The sequence below is a fragment of the Capsicum annuum genome, unplaced genomic scaffold, assembly GCF_002878395.1.
Source record: "Capsicum annuum cultivar UCD-10X-F1 unplaced genomic scaffold, UCD10Xv1.1 ctg1184, whole genome shotgun sequence".
Lineage (NCBI taxonomy): Eukaryota > Viridiplantae > Streptophyta > Magnoliopsida > Solanales > Solanaceae > Capsicum > Capsicum annuum.
In genome coordinates, this window is record NW_025816951.1 from 448,010 (window position 1) to 470,614 (window position 22,605).

Below are 22,605 nucleotides of genomic sequence, written 5' to 3' on the forward strand. Positions count from 1 at the left end.
GTTCTTGTGAGGGAAAGAAAGTTGTGGTATCTTTTTCACTTCTTTAGCAACTTTTTCTTTCGAGTACTCAAACTTTCTCAAATTTTCAGCAACTTTTTTGGAAACTTGTGGGGGATCAAATCTGCATCTACCTCCTTAGTTGTCTTTGATGGTTCTCTATGAAGATCTTTACCACTCTTTAAAGTGATTGCCATGACTTGTTTTGTATTTTCTGTATCTCCTGGCAATCCACCTTGAGGCCTGGTATTTAATGCTTATTGTAACTGTCCCAACTGCAACTCTAAGATTCTCTGGGGCACTTTCTGGTTCTTTAAATCTACTTCCAACTGTGTCTGATTAGCTAGAACCTGCTTCAACATCTCTTCCAAGTTGTTAGTTGACTGGCTTTCTTGTGCTTGTAGTTTTTGAATTTGCTATGATTGAGTGTTCCAAGGCTTATTCAATGGTTGAGTCTGCCACTTCATGTTGTAGGCATTACCATAATTTGGCCTTTGAGCATTGCCCACATACATTATCGACTCTGGATTGGAAGCACACGTAGCCACTGAATGGCACTATTACCGTAAATTTCACACCAACCTATAGCTTGTTAGATTGTATTGACTGTGGCTGCAGGTTATGCTACTCTTAATTTTAGACTGCCTATTTGGTTTTGCAATGCAGAGATCTAAGTAGATATGACAGTGGATTGGTCAACCTCTAATATACCTATAATTCTTTTCGTGGAACTTTTAGAATATGAATTCCACTCAGGATTTCCTTGTGCTATGCGGTTCAATAATATATATAAATCAATATAAGTCAACTCTAATACTTGACCACCTGTGGCTGAATCTTGAAAAATCTTTGTATTATGATCAAGTACTTCTACAAAAGTATGAGCAAGTACCTCATTGTACTATTGGTGAAGTGGATAGTCCCCAAGAAAAGCCTTGAAGCATTCCTAAGCATGATATAGATTTTTATCTAGCCTCTGTTTGGAGCTCACTATCTTACTACGAAGTCTCGTAGTCTTGCCAGATGGAAAAAAACAGATTAGGAATTTTTGGGCTAAATCATCCCATGTCATGATTGAATTCGTTGGCTCCTCATTCAATTACCTCTTTGCTTCCTCCAACAGTGTATAGGAAAAGAGTGTCAGCCTTACGAAATCTCTAGCCACACCTATCGGGATGAATGTGTCAGTGAGCTCGATGAAATTCTACAAGTGGACTTATGGATCCTCGTGTACAAGTCTTGCAAACTATCCACTATTGATTAGAAGATTCACCATGTTGTTCTTTAACTTGAAGTTCCCTCCAACAGCCAGTATTTGAATTAGGAAAGTCAAGTTTATGAAAAATGGGACTGCCACTTCACAAACTGTCCTGCGGGCTTGTTATTCCTGAGCCATTTAAGCAGGATTCTCTTGGACTTCTTGGATTTAAGGAATTTGAGGGAGAGGGATTGCTTCTCTCCTTCTTTAGTAAAAGTGTTGCTCAGGCTCAGGGCTGGGTTGAACCAACTCCTGATCCCTTGCCAGCTTATTAACCTAAAAACCTGCTTCCTACAATAACAAAACCAAGACTAAGTGTAAAGCACCAAAGTAATCAAAAAAATCAAAACTAAAAATAAAATAGTTTCCAAATTTCAAGTCCCCGGCAACAGCGCCAAAAACTTGACAACGTCCTAGCACACACACAAGTATACGCGGTCTACCAAGTAGTAGAGCGGCCTTAAAAAAAGCTAAGTATCGATCCTACAGGGACTTGCTTCAACAACTATCCAACTTTAGTTTAACCTCTAAGATTAATTTGATGCAAAGGTAACCAAAAAGAGTTTGGAATAGTGTAAACTAAAGTAAAGTAAGCAATGCATAAAGTAAAGATCTTGAAACAATCAATGGAGTAAATCCCATGGTTAAAGCACTTTGAACAATCATACTATGTTGTTGAACTTCATTCTTTAACTTGCTTATCTTTGTTGTTGATTTGTAAGGTTATTTGCATGATCATGGTCTCCCGACCTCTAATCATTTACCTAATTTGGACATTACAACTACATCGTTGAACAGGGATGTAATAATCCAATTAAGTTCTTTAAGCTATCATCCTACATGTGAATCAAGTCAGGCTTCTAGATACATCTCTTTCCTAGATGCTAATTCAAATTTCTTATTTTATAAAGAAATAAGAACCCCAGTAAATCCCTACATTCGATCTCCCTATTCCCTCTCCCATGATCACAAGGTCGATAATATATGTATTTTTCAGGTGATCAATCCATCAAATAGTTAAATCAAGAATAAACAAACAACCAATATTGATAAGCAAATCAAATGAAATTAATTCAAAATAATAGTACTCAAGTTCTTGGCTTTAACCCCAGAAAGGGAGTTTTTAGCCACTCATAGCCATAATCAACATCCAAATAATTGTACAAATGGTTAAAACCATAAAGTAACTAAATTAAAGAATAAAACCTAAGATAAAGTTGTAGTAGCCTTCTCAATACTCCTAGCCATTCCAAGTTGTCCAAAATGGAATATAACACGTTATATTTATAGTAGACAACTCATAAACCGAATGGGATTAGGTTTCCACATTGTTATTTTCCAGCTGGGCATAGTTTTTTGCTTTTAATCGTCATTGCATCGCGCTAGAGTGTGCTACTAGCTCGTGATGCAGTGTAATCGCAGTGAGTTACTAGAATTGACAAATTCTAATTATTCTATTATCGCAATGCGCTGTCCATGCCATTGCTATAATCACCCAATCGCGGTGACATGCTCCACTACATCGTCTTTCGTCATGATTCATCTCATGCTTTCGTGGTTTACTCCAAGCCTTTGTGTGATGTTTTCACATAATTTCCAGCTTTTACCTTATCAATATATCACCATATTCATCTCACCAAACATCCTACATAACCACATACCACATATTAGATATTTTAACAACACAATAGCCACAACGGTGGACTAAAAAACGAGCTAAGACTAGACAAATTCACATTGATCTTCAACTTATTGTTTTGACTCAGGACTTAATCTAATTGAACTTATAACATTACAAATAAATTTTTCCCATATAATTACACTCTAAGGACCTTAGGAACTCATTAGCATAAAAGACTCTAACGCAATAGACTAAACAAACACATAACTCAAGCTAGTAACACAAGTTTTCTTGGTTGACTTTTAAATGATCAAATTGATTACAAACTTGTGTGAAAACACTATTAAACATTGTAAGTACATACTTGGACACTTAGATGCATATTTATATCATTATCAACACATGTAGCAAACAAATTATCCTCAAAATAAGGCTAAAAAGGCTAGAATAGCAATGCTAGAATGCATAAATATTCCCAACGAGGCTGGGGAGCTTCTAAATATGGGTCGTTGGGGTCGGCGGGGTGATTTTCCTGGTCAAATAGGAGAAACAGCGCGAATAGGGCATTTTAAGGGCCAAATTAATTTTTATAACTCACAGTTCTGAGGATGGGCTAGGGATACAGGCGTTTTGTGGGTCAAAAATTGACCGATGTGTGCTAGAGAGGATGGGGAGCGGCATAGTGTGGGAAGTTAGGCTCGGAGAGGCCATTTGGATGGTCAAACGGGATATTTTTGGGCCAAATCGGTGTGCTATAGCCCAGGATTCTGGGTGTAAGCCCAGGGTTCGAGCATGTTGTGTGCCAAAAATTGACCGAGTATGCTATGGAGGCTAGAAAGTGGCCTAGTATGGGTCAAACAGGAAAAATAGCATGAACGAGATATTTTCAGGCCAAATTAATATATTATAGCCCACGGTTCTGGGGGTGAGCCCGGGGTTCGGGAATACGATGGGCTAAACATAGACCAAGTCATGCTATAGAGGCTGAGAAGTGACCTAGTATGGGTCGTTGGAGTCAACGGGTCCATTTAGGTGGTCAAACGGGTGAAATGGCGCAAATGGGTATTTTCGAACCAAATCGATGTGCTATAGCCCATGAATCTAGGGGTGGGCTCGAGGTCCAGCATTTTATAGGCTAAAAATTAACTGGAACATGCTAAAGAGGATATAAAGTAACCTAGTATGGGTCGTTGGGGTTGGCAGGGCCATTTGGGTGGTCTAAAGGGTGAAACAGCATGAACGGGACATTTTTGGGCCAAATCGATTTGCTATAGCCAACAATTTTAGGGGTGGGATTGGGGTTTAGAGACTTTATAGATCAAAAATCAATCAAGGCATGTCAGGGAGGCTGGAGAGTGGCCTAGTATGGTCCGTTGGGGTTATCAGGGCCATTTGGGTGGTCAAACAGGTAAAACGGCAGAAATAGGGCATTTTTGGGCTAAATCGGTGTGCTTTAGCCCACGGTTCTAGGGGTGGGCCCTGAATTCGGTTATGTTGTGGGACGAAAATTAATTGAGGCATGATAGGGAGGCTGGGAAGCATCTTAATGTGTGTTGTTGGGGCAGCGAGGCCATTTGGGTGATCAAGCGAGCGAAACAACGCGAACGGGGCACTTTCGGGCCAAATTAGTGTGCTATAGGCCCACGATTCTAGGGGTGGGCTCAGGGTTTGGGAGTGATTTATGTTACCTAAAACTATACTTCGAATTGAAGTATATTGCGGTCGATTGCAAATATAATAACCTAACTAGGTTGGGGTCGAACCGACAAGGAAAATGTGAACAGTTGTTTGACTTGATGTAATCCATGAGTAGTATAGGAAAGTAAATGGGGGATTTTAGTATCAATCGCAAGTAGTAACAAAATATTGAGTGCTTTTGAGTTGTAGACAATAATAAACGAACACTAGGATTATGTTCCCCCTGGTCTCTCAACTACTTAAATTTCTCATGATCAACCCAACTATTCTATTGTTTTGCATACAATGTCTACAAGATAGGTATTATCAGCCGCCTTATGGGTACAAAGATAAATCTCACCCTTTACTAGTTAAATCTCAGGGCGTCGCCTTGTTGCTACTTGCTACGACCTCAGTTCACTACTCCTTTTGGGATAATGTGATTAGATAAGACATGGGGACTAAAAGGTGGAGGTAGAAATCTCAAATCACAGTCTTAACTTCTTTTCCCAATTGCAAACTCCCTTGTGAGGATGGAAACGAATACAAGCATCTCAAGATACTGCAGCAACTTGAGATTAATTATCATGAAGAATATTAAGATACATGCATAGCCCTAGAACAGATGAGTATCACACTTCCTCTACATAGTTAATCCGTTAGGGTTCCTACAACCTTAGTCAAGGATATTAGCCACTTATGTTTGTTCAAGAAACCATGATCATCAATAAAGAATACATAAAATCAATTACACAAGAATAAGATGATTAAACTCCAAAGTCTTGTACTGAATAAATACCCAAAATCTCAAGAATAATTTTAAAGTATGTAATAATATGTGAAATAATATAAAAGAGCGTAACCTAATAAAATATAAACCCTGGGGTATTTATAGTATCTCAAAACATCATTAAAATCTTATTAAAAATAAGAAAGGTAAAGTTATGTCGGCAGTAGGTACGACTCGATCTTCACTCATATCGACATCATACGAGTCGTACCCAGCCTTCTCATATCTGTTCCAGTGTCTGTTCTCCCATGGCTTCAACTTCCTGTTAAGCATATGAATTTAGCTTACGAGTCGTACCTGAGTGTATGACTCGTGTACTTTGCTCATATCCACCTGTGACTTTAGTATTTCCAAGTTCTGGACACTAGTTTGTGTACGACTTCCCTATACGAGTCGTACTCAGACGTTCGACTTGTATACTTCTGAGACTTTAACTCCTGGATGGTAGCTTAGGTTCTATTATGCTTACGACTGCTCTGTACATCTCGTATCCCAACTTACAACTTGGATACTTGAGTTGTATCTTCTTCATACTTGGTTCCTTAGATTGGTTGTTGGTTCTGTTGTGCATATGATTCAACTTATGAGTCGTATCAAATATTTATGACTCAAGAGCTGACTCGTATCCTGATCAAAATAGGTCTTTTTCAGGTTTTTTTCCTCTTTTTTTGTTCAAACACTATTGTAAACCTATTTTACCTGATATATATACCAAAGTGTCTCATATCTAATAATATATCCTAAGTTCACACAGAAATTTGTAGTTTTAAGCATCGAAAGTATCGTGTTGCCATACTATATCAGTGTTGTGGACCAAAAACTATTTGGGGCATGCCAGCAAGGCCGAGGAGTAGCCTAGTATGGCCTGTTAGTGTCAGCGGGCCATTTGGTTGGTTAAACAGGCGAAACGGTATGAACGGGGCAGTTTCAAGCCAAATTAATGTGCTATAGACCACGGTTCCTGGAGTGGTCCAAGGTTCCAGGTGTGTTGTGGGCCAAAAATATATTGGAGCATGCCAAGGAGGATGGAAAGCATCTTAGTATGGGCCATTGGATCTGGCGGGGCCATTTGGGTGGTCAAACGACCAAAATGGTGCGAACGGAGTATTTTCGGGCTAAATCGGGGTGCTATAGCCCACAGTTTTGGGGGTGGGCCAGTGTTCTAGGTGTGTTGTGGGCCAAATATCAATCGGGATGTTCCAGGGAGGCTGAGAAATGGCATAGTCTATTCGTTGGGGTTGACGAATCCATTTGGATGGTCAAACTGGCAAAACGGCGCTACAAGGGCATTTTTAGGCCAAATCGGTGTTCTATAGTTCTCGATTTCGGGGGTGGGCTTGGGGTTCGGGCCTGCTGTGGGCCAAAAATCAACTGAGGCATGACAAAGAGGATGGGTACCAACCTATTATGGGACGTTGGGATCGGCGGGGCCATTGGGGTGGTCAAACGGGTGAAATGGCATGAACGGAGTATTTTTGGGCCAAATCGGTGTGCTATAGCCCACAGTTCTAGGGCTAGGTGAAGCGTCGAAGCGCACATGCAAGTGTACGTGGTCTCAACAAGTAATACAGTGGCCTTAAATAAAGCCGAATATCGATCCCTCAGAGACTTATGTTAAGCAATTAACCAATTCTAGTTTAACTATTGAGATGAAATTGGTACAAACATAACCAAAAGAGTTTTAGAAGTTTATAAACTAAAAGTAAACTAAAATTATGTAGAAAAGTAAAGACTTTGGACAATCAATGGATAAGAAATTAGGGCTAAATCACTACGAACAATCATACTTTGCTATTGAACATCATTCGTTAGATTACTTATCTTGGTTGTTGATTCGTAGGGTTTATCATATGATCATGGTCTCCCGACCTCTAACCTTCTACCTAACTAGAAATTATAACTAAAACATTGAGAGGGGATGTAATAATCCATTTATATGCATTAAGATGTCATCCTACATGTGAACCAAGCAAGGATTCTAGGTATATCCCTATACTAGTCGCTAATTCAAATTCCTTATTCCATAAAAGAATAAGAACCTATCTCTATTTATCCCCACATTTTATCTTTCTGTTCCCCTCCGGAGCTCACAAGGTCGACAATATATGTATTCTAAGGGTTGCAAATCCTTAAAATAATGATAACAAGGATAAACAAAAATCTAAGTATGATAATCAATCCAAACAAACTCAATTCAAAGCGAAAGTAAACATGTTCTTGGCCTTAACATCGGAAAGGGGGCGTTTAGCCACTAATGGACATAATCATAATCAAGATCAATGAATACATGATATAATCCACAAATAATCTAAAGTAAAAGCAATAAACCCTATTTAAAGTGTTGAGAAGCCCCTCTCCAAGCTCCAAGACGCCCAAAAGAGTCTAATAATGTGTTAAAGTGTTATATTAATAGCAGGGGAATTTTGCTGGCTCGAGCATATGCCTCGCGATGCACCACCCATTTCTAAGGACTAGAGGTCGAAATTCACCACTATAATGAGGCTTGCGACACGCCACTTATTCCACTAGAGTGTGGGGCGCGACACGCCTCCATCGCAAGGCTTCACTGGAATTCTATTTTTGACGTCCAACTTTACTTTGTGCATTTGTCTTTCATCCCAAGTTTTGTGGTGTTATTTACACTTCATTTACAGCTTGTATATCCTTCGTATATCATCTAAATCAACTCAGAAAGCATACTATAACATCAAATACCATGTATTAGAGCTCAAAACAAACACAACATCCATAATGGCGAACGAGAAACTCAAGCTAAGACTAGTCTTGCCCAATTAATCTCCCTCTTATTGTTTTGACTCTTGGCTTGTTTCAATTACACTTTAAACATTATAAACAAGTTGATCCACACATAATTACACAATAATAACTTTAGTAACTCATGCAATACATTAGAATCAAATGATATCAGCTAGAACAACACCTAGCTCAAGCTAGTAACACTAGTTTTCTCGTTTGAACTCTAAGTGACCAAATTAAGTATAAACTTATTTTGAAAGCACTTTAAACAATGTAATCACATATTTAAAAACTTAGATGCACAATTAGATTATTATTAACATATTAAGAACACAATTAGTCCTCAAAACAAGGCCAAATCAGCTAGGATAATAACACTAAGGTGCATAAAATCACCTCAGATCAGTGGACCCGAGGTTCGGGCATACTATAGGACAAAAATAACCTGAGGTATGCTAGAGAGGCTTGGGAGCAGCCTAGTGTGGGTCGTTGGGATCTTCAGGGATATTTGGGAGGTCAAATAGGCAAAACGGCATAAATGGAACATTTTTTGGGCTAAATCGGTGTACTATAGCCCACGGTTCCACAGGTGGGCCCAGGGCTCGAGTGTGTTGTAGGTCAAAACTCAATCGGTGCATGACAGGGAGGCTGGGGAGAAGCCTTGTGTAGGCCGTTGGGGTCGATGCGCTATTTGGGTGGCCAAACGGGCAAAACGACATAAATGGGGTATTTTTGGGTCAAATTGGTGTGCTATAATTCACGGTTTCGAGGGTGGGCCCAGGATCCAGGCATGTTATTGGTTAAAAATTGACTGGAGCATGATAGGTAGGCGGGGAAGTGGCCTAGTATGGGTCGTTGGGGTCGGTGGAGCGAAATAGAGCGAATAGGCCATTTTTAGGCCAAATCGATATGCTATAGCCTACGGTTCTGAAGGTGCGACCGGGTTCTGTGTATGTTGTTGGCCAAAAATAGATCAGGGCATACTTGGGAGACTTTAGAGCAGCCTAGTATGGGATTTTTAGATTGGCGGAGCCATTTGGGCAATCAAACGGGCAAAACGATGCAAACAGGGCATTTTTGGGCTACATTGATATGCTATAGCCCACGATTCTGGGGTGGGTCCGAGGTCGAAGCATTCTGTGGGCTAAAAATAAACTGGGGCATGCCAGGGAGGTTGGGAAGAGGCCTAGTATGGGACATTGGGGTCGGCGGGGCCATTTGGCTTATCAAATGGGTGAAACGGCATGAACAGGACATTTTTGGGTCAAATTAATGTGTTGTAGCCCACGATTTTAGGGGTGGGGCTCAGGGTTACGAGCGTGTTGTGGGATAAAAATCAAACGAGGCGTGCCAGAGAGGATGAGAAGTGGCATAGTATGGGTTGATTGGGTCGGTTGGGTCATTTGGATGATCAAATAGGTGAAATAGTGCGAACGTGGCATTTTTCAGCCAAATTGGTATGCTATAGCCCACAGTTCCAGGGGTGCGTTTGGGGTCCGCATGTGTTGTGGGTCGATAATCAACCTGGACATGATAGGGAGGCTGGGGAGTGGCCTTTTAGAGGCCGTTGGGGTTGGCAGGGCCATTTGGGTGGCTAAACGGGCAAAATAGCACTAACGGGGCATTTTTGGACCAAATCAATGTGTTATAGACCACAGTTTCGAAGTTCGGCACGATTTTTAAGTGATCTGTGAGCCAAAAATCAACCAGGGCATGACAGGGAGGATGAAGAACAGCCTAGTAAGGGTCGTTGGGGTCGGCGGGGCTATTTGAGTCATCAAATGAGCAAAATTGCCTAAATGGGTCATTTTCGGGCAAAATCGATATTGCTATAACCCACAGTTCTAGGGGTAGGCCCGGTGTCTGGCATGCTGTAGGGCAAAAATTGATCAGGGCATAACAGAGAGGCTGGGGAGTAGCCTAGTGTGGGTTATTGCGGTCGGGGAGTCCATTTGGGTGGTCAAACGGGTAAAACAGCATAAATGGGACATTTTTGGGCCAAATCGGTGTTATATAGCCCACGGTTCTAGGGGTGGACCTGAGGTTCGGAAGTGCTGTGGGCCAAAAATCAATCAGGACTTGACAGAGAAGCTAGGGAGCGGCGTAGTTTGGGCCGTTGGAGTCGGCCAGGCCATTAGGTTGGTCAAACGGGTAAAACAGCACGAATGGGGCATTTTGATGCCAAATCAGTGTGTTATAACCCATGGTTCTGGGGGTGGGACCAGGGTCCGAGCGTGTTGTGGGTTGAAAATCGACCAGGACATCCAAGGAGGCCGGGTGATGTTGGGTGTATTTATACATTCTAGCGTCACTATTCTAACCTATTTAGCCTTGTTTTGAGAATAATTCATTTGATTTATGTGTTAATATAATATAAATAAGTATATAAGTATCCAAGTGTGTGTTTATAATATTCAACGTATTTTTTAAATAAATTTGTACTTAATTAAGTTATTTAGAGTTCAACCCGAAAGACTAGTGTTACTAGCTTGAGCTAGATGTGTGCCTAGTTGGTTTCGTTGGATTCTAATGTGTTTAACTTGTTCCAAATATTTTAAATGTGTAATTATGAGTGGAATAACTTGTTTCTAATGTGCAAAGTGCAACTTGATTAAGTTAAGAGGTGGAATAATAAGTGATGATCATTGTGAATTAGCCTTATTTTAGCTCTTGTTTTGATTCATCGTTGAGGATATTGTGTTGTTTTGATTTTTAATATGTGGTGTGCAATTATGTAGGAAGCTTTGTGAGCTGAATATGGTAATATATTAATGATAAAAAGGCTTGCAATTCATTGAAAATACACTACAAAAAATATGAGAAAAAAAAGGGACGTTCAACGCTTAACCAAAATTTTGGAGGCTAATTCCAGTGAGTCGACGCGATCTCGACGCATAGTGTTGCTCTTGTCAATACTACCACCAACGCGATGGGGTGTACATGCATGGCCAAATTTCAAGTCCTTTGCCGAAACGGTTGGGACTTTGTCCTATTTTTAATACAATTGGCATACGTTTTGAAGAGTTGCGGGAATATATCAGGTTTTTCAAAATCTTGTACTAATGCAATAGCATCCATATACCGCCTCTCATATTCCATGGGCCTCAGATAAAGCTTAAATGAAGTATGCATTGTTTTCCCTTTTTTGACGCTTCTCCTTCTCTACGACATAAAATATCTAAAAAAATTTCTAATATATCTACTCTAAATAAATCTTAATTAAAAGAAGCAAAGTCTAATCTTTGACTTTCAATTTTTATCCATTCATCTACTATGTATTGTTGAAATAATCTTCCTGAATGTAAGATTATATTTACATCTTCTCTTATTTATAATTTGTAACAATAATATTCACGACAAAAGACAGTGTCTTTTTTTCGTTTTTCTTTTTGCATTACTTCAGCTTCCATATTAAGAAGTCTATCAATTGAAGACATATGCATTACATTTAGTAATTGTTCTTGCTCACAATATATTTGTATAAATGTGTTAGAGGAATGCTTAATTTTTTTAATACCACAATGACAATCATTTTGAGCATATGAATATAATAAAGGATATTATAATGGATCATAACAACCATAATAATAACTTACCAATTGACTTTAATCACTTTTTGTATATATTTGGATATGTGGCGTAGTAATAGAATTATTAATATCTTGTTCAACCTATATGCCTTAAACTTCTGTTACAGTCGGTAAGTTATATATTCGTTGATCTAAATCAGAATCACACTTAAGTGCAATATAAAAATTAGATAGTCATGAAACATCAATCAAAGATTTTATAAACATTGAGTATGAATTATTTTTTAGTATATCCATCAAATTTTTAACGATAAACTCATTTAATTTATTTGTACATGTCATTAGATTTCTTACTTCATTTTCACTATTAAAGAAATATAGCTGCAAATTTTTGCCTTTTTGATCTGCAGGAATCAGGTCATTAATGAAATGATACATTTGTCCTTGAACCCGAAAAATATAAATACCTTTATTTTTTTACTAACTTTTTTTTTCCATAAGATACCCCGAGAGACGTGAACGCAAATATGTTATTGTATGTTCTAATATAAGTTCGAAAATATTTTGATTCCTCTGTTTTTTTTTTAGAAAGTTTTTTCAATTCTATTTAAATTTCATGTGAAGTTAATTGAATAGAATCATTGCTACAACAAAATGCAGGCGACTCAAATTCAAATCTTTTTGCTTTACAGAATTGACATTTTGGAACATCTTTTAGTTTAATATAACTCATTTCTAATGGCACAATAGTTAAGTAAGTAGGTTCTATGTAACCATACCCTGCAACTAAAAAATCCAAAATGAGGACATACTAATTTTAGGGTATAATATTATTATTAATAAAATTATTAAATAGCTTTTGTGTAATATTTAATAATGACTCTATTTATCTCTACCTGTTTCTGATGGAATTGTTGATTCCTTTTTAAAAAGATATCTTTGTTCAGCAGAAACATTAATACAACTGAATGTTGATGCAGAAGTCGAATCTTTGTTCATTGAACTTTCAGACACTCGTTGTCTTTTCAGCTCTGCTCTTCTTGCTCGTCGATGTGCAAAAAGACTTTTTTTTTCTCAAGAGACATCAATCTATATAATTCATGACTTTTAGTATTTTTGTCAACATTTGTTTTTTCGATAGTTTGATCAGTTTTAGAATCTCTATTACATGACATTTTTGTGGCTCAAATATTTTTATGAATTCTTGAAAAAAAGAACAATAAAAGTAAAAGTTCATTACACGTCCATATCAAGTAATAATTATACTTATGCATATTTATGCGACACATGTGGCTTTAACAAAATATAAGAGACACTCATTAACAGAGAAAAATAATCATTTCATGTTTTATATTATAATTAAATAATGAAGAAAAATATTTATAATTAAATAAAAAAATTCAATAAGTCGTACTTACCACACAGTCAAATATATACTCGGACGTATAAATAACTACCACCGAAGAGATGAAACTGCAAAACAGACAGTTTCAAGATGTATATATTAAATTAACTTTGAAATAAATATGTAAAATATTGTAAAGAAAAAATGACTAGATCTTAAAGTTAGGTATTATTGTGATATTTTAGAATCTTCTTTTAAAAGATGAGCATATCTAAGTTTGGTATCACTGGAATATATATATTTTTTAAAAAAAATCTAACTTAGCTAAAAAATAAACTTAGTTATAAAGCCTCAGATGAAGAAGGAAAAAAAGCATCATATATTAATCTAAAGCACTATGAACGCGAAAAAACTTAGACAGTAGCTGTGAATGTTTTGAGAAACAAGACTTAGGATGTATCACATTATCTGCGTTTTACAGTTTCAAAAGCCAATTACATAATACAGGTAAATTTTTACAAAAACACATGCTGAAATTAAATAAAAGTTATCCATTCAACCAAAAAACGTCTACTTAAAAAAAACATAAAAATTATCCTTATTGAATAAATAAATAAATATCCAAAAAAATTGAATGAGAATGTACAAAAAATTTACATACACACAGATATGTGAGAATTGAGAACAGTGATGAGAGAAGGGTTTATTTTGGGTAATATGAAGAGTCTTTTGGCTTTTTATTCCATGAGTCATCTATTTTTTAGTCTAGTTTAGAGAAGAAATATCAATTCTAAAAGTTGGTGTCATTAATTTTGCGGTGAAAACAATAACGGCCTTGATATATATTTGTGTGATAGAACAATTATTATTATTTTTTAGTTAATTTAATTTTAGAAACATCATCTTGAAATGTCTTTTAATGTCCATGTGGCGAAAACAATAGCCACATGGATATAAATATTTATATGATAGAGCAATAATTCTTCCATCCTATTTTATGTATCGTTATTTATTTAGACATTAAGTATCAATAAAAATAATGAATTAATAAGATTTACAAAATTCTTTCTTTTAAAAACATTTTTATATTTATTTTTTAAATATTTTTTTACTAAGTGGGATGTAATAAAAATAAAATAGACATGTTAATAGATATTCACATGTGGTAGAAAAATAGAAACTTGAAAAGATGTTTTTGTATGAATAAATATTCACATGTGGTAGAGAAGTAGTGTTGTCACACAATTTTAACCTACCGATGTATTCTTAGGCTGCTATTTATTAAAATTATTTAATTTCAAATATTAATATTTTTCACACATTATTCTTGTATTAAATAGATATTGGCGTGTCACATTCATGATTGATAAATATACAAATTATTTTATTAATTTTTATTATTTTTTTTATAATTTATTAATTCAAATATAATAGTTTACATAATTTTATTAATATTTATTAAATCATTTTCATAAATATGCAGGCTTACAATTTACAAATACATTATCTATTATTATTATTATTATTATTATTATTATTATATATTTTGACTCAATTTTAAATCTTTCATAACTTTAAATCTTAGTCGTTGATCAAAACTGATCCAACGGCTGAGACCAAGTTTTCCCCTCTTCCCTTTTATACACACAAGACTCGAAACCAAACCATTCCCTCATTCAGCCGCCACCCTCCCTTTCTCTCTCTCCCACTCTCTAAAACCAAAAACACTGCGACCACCGGCTTACTCCCGCGGACGACCACAAACTCAACCGCACCACCATCAACACCGGCGAAACCCCAAATCAGCGTTGCGCCTCCAACCAGCAATCCAACTTCGCCGCTGCCCCGTCTCAGCCGGAAAGACCTTCGTCAGCCTCCCCCAGCCGCGCTGCCGCCGCATCGTACGCTCCAACGAACTGACCAGTCGCCGAAGAGACTCACCAGTCGATGCCGATACTATTCCCAACCAAAATTTTGCCGGAAAGTTGTGATTATTATCGGGTTTGATCTCATAATACCCTAATTACATATTTTATTCGTCTTGTTTGTGAATTACCCGAATTGAATTCTTTGATTTACAATTTGTGAGATTCGACTTTGAATGTTGACTCAGTTACCGCAATTGAATGCTTGTTTATGAACCTACATATTTGAAAAACCGTAATTTCGTGAACCGTCTTTGAGCCCTAATTTTACTTTTGATTACAGTTTTTCTCAAATCTAAGTAATTTTGACATGTTTATTCCCGTCTTTCTAAATTCCAATTGTGATGGCCTTCTTATGTGTATTTGAACTGCTTTGGTAACTAATTATGGTATGATTTGAACTAGCTTCACAGCTAATTGGTTTGATTGCTTGATTTTGGGAAAGTTATGATAAGTTAGGATTTTTCTCTATACTAATTTACTCATATTATATGGGTAAAATCTTGTGTCTATTTGCTGATTCTCTTACCCATTTTAAGTTTGGACAGATCTCTTTATTTATTTGTTTGATCATGGTAAAACTTTTAATTTAGGATCAATAACAAAATTACTTGGTCACCTAGAAATCCTGTTTTTAGGACTTTAATTAACATTCTGACATGTTAATTTGGGTTCAAGCATGCTAATTCAGTCGATAGTATAAAAGATTAATGTTCAACGTTTTTAGGTCTTTTATTAATTTTCAGTATATTTAAATTAATTTCCAGCATATAAAACTATTTTTCCAGCAAACTAAAATTAATTTTCAGTAATTTCCAGCATACCAATATTAATTTTCAGTATATTAAAATGAATTTTCAGCATATAAAATGAATTTTCAATTATATTAAAATAATGTTCAGCATGTTTGATAAATTTTCAGTAATTTTTTTGTTAATTTTCCGAAGTAATAAATGTTTTCAGTAACAAAAAATGGTAGGCTGCAACATGTTAATTATTTTCAGCATGTGAATTCGTTTTTTAGTATTCTAAAATTAATTTCCAGCATTTTTACTAATTTATAACATGTTTGATTATTTTTTGCATAACAGAATTAACGGTTATCATTTCCCAACATATTTATTTAACTTTGGCATATTTTTGTTTTAACAAAATTACGACGTTGTCTTGAAATGAATAACAATTAACTTTCATCATATAAACAATTGTGTCACCTAGATATCATGCCTACAGGTTTAATTACAAAAAATAAATAATTATTTGCTTTAGCATGCTAATCACTTTAACCAATTTCTTAATTAATCAAGAGGCTTAATCGAGATTATTATGTGCTACTTGGTGTCCAACGTGTTTTACGCGCTTCGAGTCTAACTAGGATACCTAGTTTTATTTGTCTAGACCCCAAAATTAAAATAGAAAAGTCCAATGCCTCTTGGACGATAGGCTGGGACAGTAGACATTTTAGAGACATTAGTTTTGTCTTTTCTTTTTAGAACACTCTTAAATTTAACAACCAACCTAAGTGGGGGTGGGTAGACATTCGGAGATGATGATTACCCAAGTATAATTCGTCAATGCGACATACAACACTGTCATCTGTTTATAATCCGGCTGCTGGTTGATGGGCCGGGTAATGATTAATAAGTTGGGTACTGATTCGAATAAAACAAAATAAATTCTTTGTCCGATCTTTTGAACTTGTTTTTTCTCGTCTATTTACTTTATATGTTTATTGGTTTGGGCTAGTTAGGTTCCTTATATAGACAACCCTTTTGCTATATTAATTGTGTCATTTCTATCTCCTCGCTCATTTGATTTGTATTGTTTGTTTTGTTTCTATCTTCACTTAGGTAATTAGCAATTAGAAATAATTAAATACATTTTTTTTTTAATTCATTACCTTATCACCTAGCTACATTAAGTTTATAAAATAGGTGACCTTTGTCTATCATATAAAATTCCCACGTAAAGTATGAATTCGATCGGGAACCAACTTTGTGGACCTCGAAAGGTGCTTAACACCTTTCTTTTGTGGTAATTTGAACCCTTACCCGAACTTCTGGTGAACTAGACTAAATAGCAACATAGGTTGTGCCCTAACGCACCTTAATTTGTTAGGTGACAACTCTTCAATCTTTAATCCATCCCAAAAAGAATTGTCACATTGAATCCCGCTTTTTGAAAGAAAAATAAGCCGCGACAAATAAAAGCATGAAAAAATATTTTTCTATAATTATTACAATAATAAAATATATATAAAATACAGAAAATACTCTTAATTATTAAAATAAATTTGAAATTTTAAATCTATCCTTGGTTGTCCTTTTAACTCTCCTTTCTATATAGAAGTCTTTGTTACATGGTATCAGTGCTTATGCTCGTGATCTTGTATCAGTTTTATTTCAGTTTGTCGGCTTCTGTATATTCGAACTTCTAATAGATCACTATTAAGTAATCAGTTTGAGTCACCACCATAGTAGAAGGAGGCGGATCATCGTTTTCGATCGTACCGTCCATTGTCCATGTCTGGTGTTAAGCTAGTGGCCTTCACGCGCCACTTGAAGTTCTCTACTGTCTTTCACGCACCGACACGTGGAGACGCATGCACCGACAAAATTGGTCAGGGTTTACTGTTCTAGTGTTGAATCTATAGTTTCAGGTACCCCAAATTTTCCTTCATGTTGAGGCGCCATTTGGAGGGTTTTTCCTCACTGCTAGGTTCATTTTCCCCTTTATTTTCTACGATTTAGATCTGATTTTTTATTTTGTGCTGTTGCAATTATTGATTTGTATTCAATATCCCATAAATATTGTTGGTTCTTCATTATTGGTTCCTTTATTGCCTGTTACTTTGTTTGAACTTTGGAATTTCAGCCTCTGTTTCAATTATTTTATCGGTATTGACTTTTGTCTTTTTGCTTGATTGTTTGTTGGCTTCTCCTATCTCGGCATTTTGATTATTTGAGTTTGAAAATAGAAACAATTAGAAAGGGGAAAATACAGTTACAAATCAAAAGGGTAAGACAATTTTGGTTTCGGCAGATGAGTTTGCAGAATTCTCTCAGTATCGAGAATATCTTAAAGAATTCACCTCAGTTACTACCTTGCTGATTCTAAAAAGGCATGTCGACAACTAGGTGATTGATTTAGGTGCTACAGATAACATGACGGGTAATCTTAATATATTTTCTATCTTCCAATCATACAGAACACCCTCACAGGTAACAGTAGATGATGGGTCAACATGTGACGTTGTGGGATCTGGGACCATCAAAGCTACCTCTTCTATTACCTTGTCATGTGTTAAGTTTACCGAAATTGCCCTTCAATCTAATTTCTGTAAGTAAACTTACTAGAGATCTTAATTGTTGTATTTTGTTCTTTCCCAATCATTGTTTGTTTTGTGATCTTGGGACGCATAAGGTTATTGGTAAAGAACGTGTAATTGGTGATCTATATCCTTGATGAATCTGAGCCTCGATTTGTTGCCTACTCAAGTGTCTTGTCTCTATTTGAAGCACACTATTGATTGGGACATCCTTCTTTACCTTGTTTAAAGAAGCTTTGTCTCCAGCTTTCAATCTAATTCATTCTGATGGGGATTATGTCCCGTTGTTTCTAAAATTGGACATAAGTACTTTTGTCATTTTTGTAGATTATTTCTCTCGGATAACTTGTATTTATTTTATGAAAAGTCACTCTGAATTGTTTACTCATTTTGTGCCTTTTGTGCCTTTTGTGCCTAAGGTAAAGCTCAATTCAATGCTTCAATACGTTTTTTAAGGAGTGACAATGCTAAAGAATACATGTCAGAGTTGTTTCAGTCTTACATCAGGGTATCTTCCATCAGTCATTATGTGTTGATACACCTTCTCAAAATAGAGTTCCTGAGTGGAAGAATAGGCATTTACTTTGAGACAACTCTGACACTTCTGTTCTAAAGTAAGGTTCCTAAATAATTTTGGACCGATATAGTCTCTACAACTTGTTTTCTGAGAAATCGCATGTCATCACCTGTGCTTGGTGGTAATGTGCCTACAATATTATTTTTTAAAACAAGTCATTATTTTCAGTGGAACCAAAGCTATTTGGAAGTACGTGTTATGTTCGAGATGCTCGAGTATTTGTTGTCAATTTGAATCCTAAAACATAAAAGTGTGTTTTCTTGGGTTATTTTCGTCTTTAGAAGGGATATCGATGTTATTCCTTAGAACTTGACAAATATTTGGTGTCAAATGATGCGATATTTTCAGAAACTATACCATTCTTTTATACCCCCAGTTCCACAAGTCAGGAGAAAGAAGATGAGTGATTAGTTTATCAAGTTACTTGTGTTGTGCAATCAGGTGATGCTATTCCTCCATTCCTAGTTATTCTAGTGAGCACCGGCCAACTACTGCACCTTCAACACCTGTTCCAGCAAGACCACCAATTGTTCAAGTTTATTCGAGGAGACGAGAGAACAACGATACATTACCAGTACCAGTTTATTTGCCATCAAACCATACTCCACCTGATCCTCTAGAAAATATTGACCTCTCTATTACTCTTTGCAAAAGTATGCAGACTTGCAAATCCACATATTTTATTGATAATTTGTTTCCTATGATCGCTTATTTTGTGCATTGATTGTTTCTCTAAACTCTATTTATGTACCTAAACCTGTGAAAGATATTTCTTATCATCCCGGATGGTCAAATGTGATGCTGAGGAAATACATGCATTAGAGAACAATCACATATGGGATTTAGTGGATTTAACTAACGGAAAAAAATCAGTGGGATGTAAGTAGGTGTTCACAGTCAAAGTTGATTCAGATGGCTATGTGGCAAGACCTAAAGTCAGGCTTGTGGCTAAATGATATGCTTCGACATATGGGGTAGATTATTCACACTTTCTCTCCAACTGTCAACCTCACTTTTGTCTGCTTGTTCATTTCTTTATCTGCTTTTGAGAATTGGCCTTTACATCAGCTGGATATCAAGAATGTGTTCCTTCATGATGATGTTCAAGAGAAAGTTTATATGGAGCAATCACCTGATTTTATTGCTCAAAGAAAGTATAGGAAAGTCTGTCATTTGAAAAGGTCCTTGTACAGCTTGAGTATAGTCCCCGTAATTGGTTTGGCAAGTTCAGTGAGGTTGTTAAGAAATTTGGATTGAAAATGAGCAAATGCGATCATTGTCTTCTACCAACTATCTACAGCTGGCACTATCCTTCTTGTTGTTTATGTTGATGACATTTTCATCACAAGAGATGATTTCGAGGGGATCTCTTTCCTAAAGTCTTTTCTTCATACTATATTTCATACAAAGGACTTAGGCTGGTTGAAATACTTTTTGGGAGTAGAGGTAAATAGAAGCAAGAAGGAAATTCTTCCGTCTCAGAGAAAGTATATTCTTGACCTACTTGCAGAAATTGAGATGTTGACAACCAAATCTTACAGTATTCCTATGGTTCCCAATGTGCATCTTTTGAAAGATGATGGCAACCCTTTTGATGATCCAGAGAGATACAAGAGGATAGTTGAAAGATTAATCTACCTCACTGTGACTCGTTCAGATATTGCTTTTGCAGTAAGTGTTGTTAGTCGGTTCATGTCCACACCAACGATCAACCATTGGACAACTTTGAAATAGATTCTATGTTACTTTGAAAGGAGCTCCTGGACTTGACATATTGTATATCAATCACAATCATATTCGTATTGAGTGTTTTGCAGATGCTGACTGGGCTGGTTTCAAAATTAATAGAAGATCACTACATGCTATTGTGTTTTGTTGGAGGGAACTTGGTAGCATGGAGGAGTAAGAAGCAAAGTGTTGCATCTCAATCCAGTACTGAATATGTACAGAGCTATATCACAATCTACGTGTGAGGTTATATGGATACATCATCTTGTGACTGAAATTGGGTTGAAGCATCATATGCTAGCAAAACTCTGGTGTGATGATCAAGTTGCACTTCATATTGCCTCAAATCCAGTTTATCATGAAAGAACTAGACATATTGAGGTTGATTGTCACTTTATTCGGGAGGAGATTCAACAACTTGATTTCAACTAGCTACGCCAGACGAGCAACTAGTGAATTTGCTCACAAAGGCAGTGAGTTGGACTCGAGTTTATTCCCTTTGTAACAAGTTGGATATGATTAATATCTATGCTCCAATTTAAGAGTGAGCGTTGAAAATTTCTTGTAATATGTAGTTAGCTTAATTATAAGGATTGTATCATAATTATAGGAATAGGATTAGATCTATAGGATTTTCTTTTTGTTGATTCTTTCCATAGTTAGGTGTCTATGTATGTGTATATATTCTTATCACTTTATGAAACAAGATCATCAAGTAATTCTCCGATACCTTTGTTACAATGTCATAATAATTGTAGTTATAACACTTTTAAAACTTAGGGTCTTAAACATTCCATGACATAATTATTTGGCAACAAAAGTTTCTCACTAAAAGTGAAAGTATGAAGTGTTGGAAAATATGTTTCATGAATACAAAAGAAAACAAAGATGATGACTTAATAATCTAAACAATAAACACATAGTTAAAGGCTTGAAACACGCACAAAATATTTTTCTAAAAACGATATTTGTTTCCTCTCCTTTGTGAGATTGCTATAGGATTATATAATAAGCAAATAGTTTTAGTAGATATGACAAGCCTATTGAATTCTGCACAAAGCAAACAGTGAAGAAATTCTTTTGGAAAGCAAGAAGTTAGAAATTTGATCGTTTTGGAGAAGAAGATGTCTATTCTCAATGATAGTGAAGATACAAAAGTTTTTCTATAAACGCATTTAGTAAAGATACGTTAAAATCACGAGTGGTGGGATTTAAATAGAAATAGGATAACCAAATGATGAAAGGACACAACCTTTCACTAAAGACACCTTTTCACAAATCATACATAAGGTTTCTTTTCTGATATCCCATCGTTGTATGTACTTGGAATTTTCGTAAAAGAGAAAAATGGAATTAGGCAATTTATTGATTAATCTACTGTTACATTCACTGAGAATTCAGAAAAGGAAAGGTTACATTCAAATGAACTCGATTTTAGCTCAGCCTTTTGATCGCCATGGAAATCCAGTAATGGAAGAATCGAGAAGAGAATTAGTGTTGAGAGGAAGAAGACGAGTGTGGAATAAAAAGTTGAGAGAGAATCTGAGAAATACCAGTAATTACTTTCCCCAACCGGCTCAGTCTAATTAGTTATATAACCAGCTGAAATTAGTTGATTTGATCTAAATCATTGGATGAATAACTGTTTTATTCTCTAATCTCGGTCATCCTTTTATTTAATAACACAATTCACGTGGTTGCGACCGACTTTCACTCGTATCTCTGGTGACGCGTACTCCACTTCCCTAATACAGCTCCCATTCCCCCTAGATCAATTCATCTACGCAATGTAGGATTCTAGCCCTAATTCATAACAAGTTGAGAGTAGCCTAAGTCTTGATTTGGAAGAGCCCTAACTTCAAGATGACAAGTTTCATCCATCTTCATGGATTCAAATACCCTTCCGCATCTAGTTTTATATTCTCACTAATTTGACATGATAATTCTTGGCAAAAGATGATCATCTTTGTCGCTAAAGTTTTGGTTCAAAACATAAATAAGTGTTTTTCTTACTTATTTACCGGTGTTTGGTTGGTAAATAGAAAAAATATTCCCCTCTTCGGCGATTGCAA

General features: G+C 36.0%; 1 protein-coding gene across 1 annotated transcript; it reads left to right on the forward strand.

Annotated features, from left to right (window-relative positions):
• The first annotated feature begins 1,341 nt into the window (after window positions 1-1,341).
• On the forward strand, window positions 1,342-21,260 carry LOC124890094. The gene is made up of 4 exons (XM_047401963.1): window positions 1,342-1,494; window positions 14,561-14,976; window positions 18,109-18,239; window positions 19,247-21,260. Exons 1-4 carry the CDS (start codon window positions 1,342-1,344, stop codon window positions 19,423-19,425), a joined length of 879 nt encoding a protein of 292 aa, XP_047257919.1. The 3' UTR covers window positions 19,426-21,260.
• The last annotated feature ends 1,345 nt before the right edge of the window (window positions 21,261-22,605 follow it).

Coding starts and splice junctions, on each gene's coding strand:
- LOC124890094 (XM_047401963.1), top strand. CDS start 1,342: ATGGGACTGCCACTTCACAAACTGTCCTGCGGGCTTGTTATTCCTGAG. Junction 14,977..18,108: donor AAAGTTGTGATTATTATCGG/GTTTGATCTCAT, acceptor CCAATCATACAG/AACACCCTCACAGGTAACAG. Junction 18,240..19,246: donor TGCCCTTCAATCTAATTTCT/GTAAGTAAACTT, acceptor TTGTGCAATCAG/GTGATGCTATTCCTCCATTC.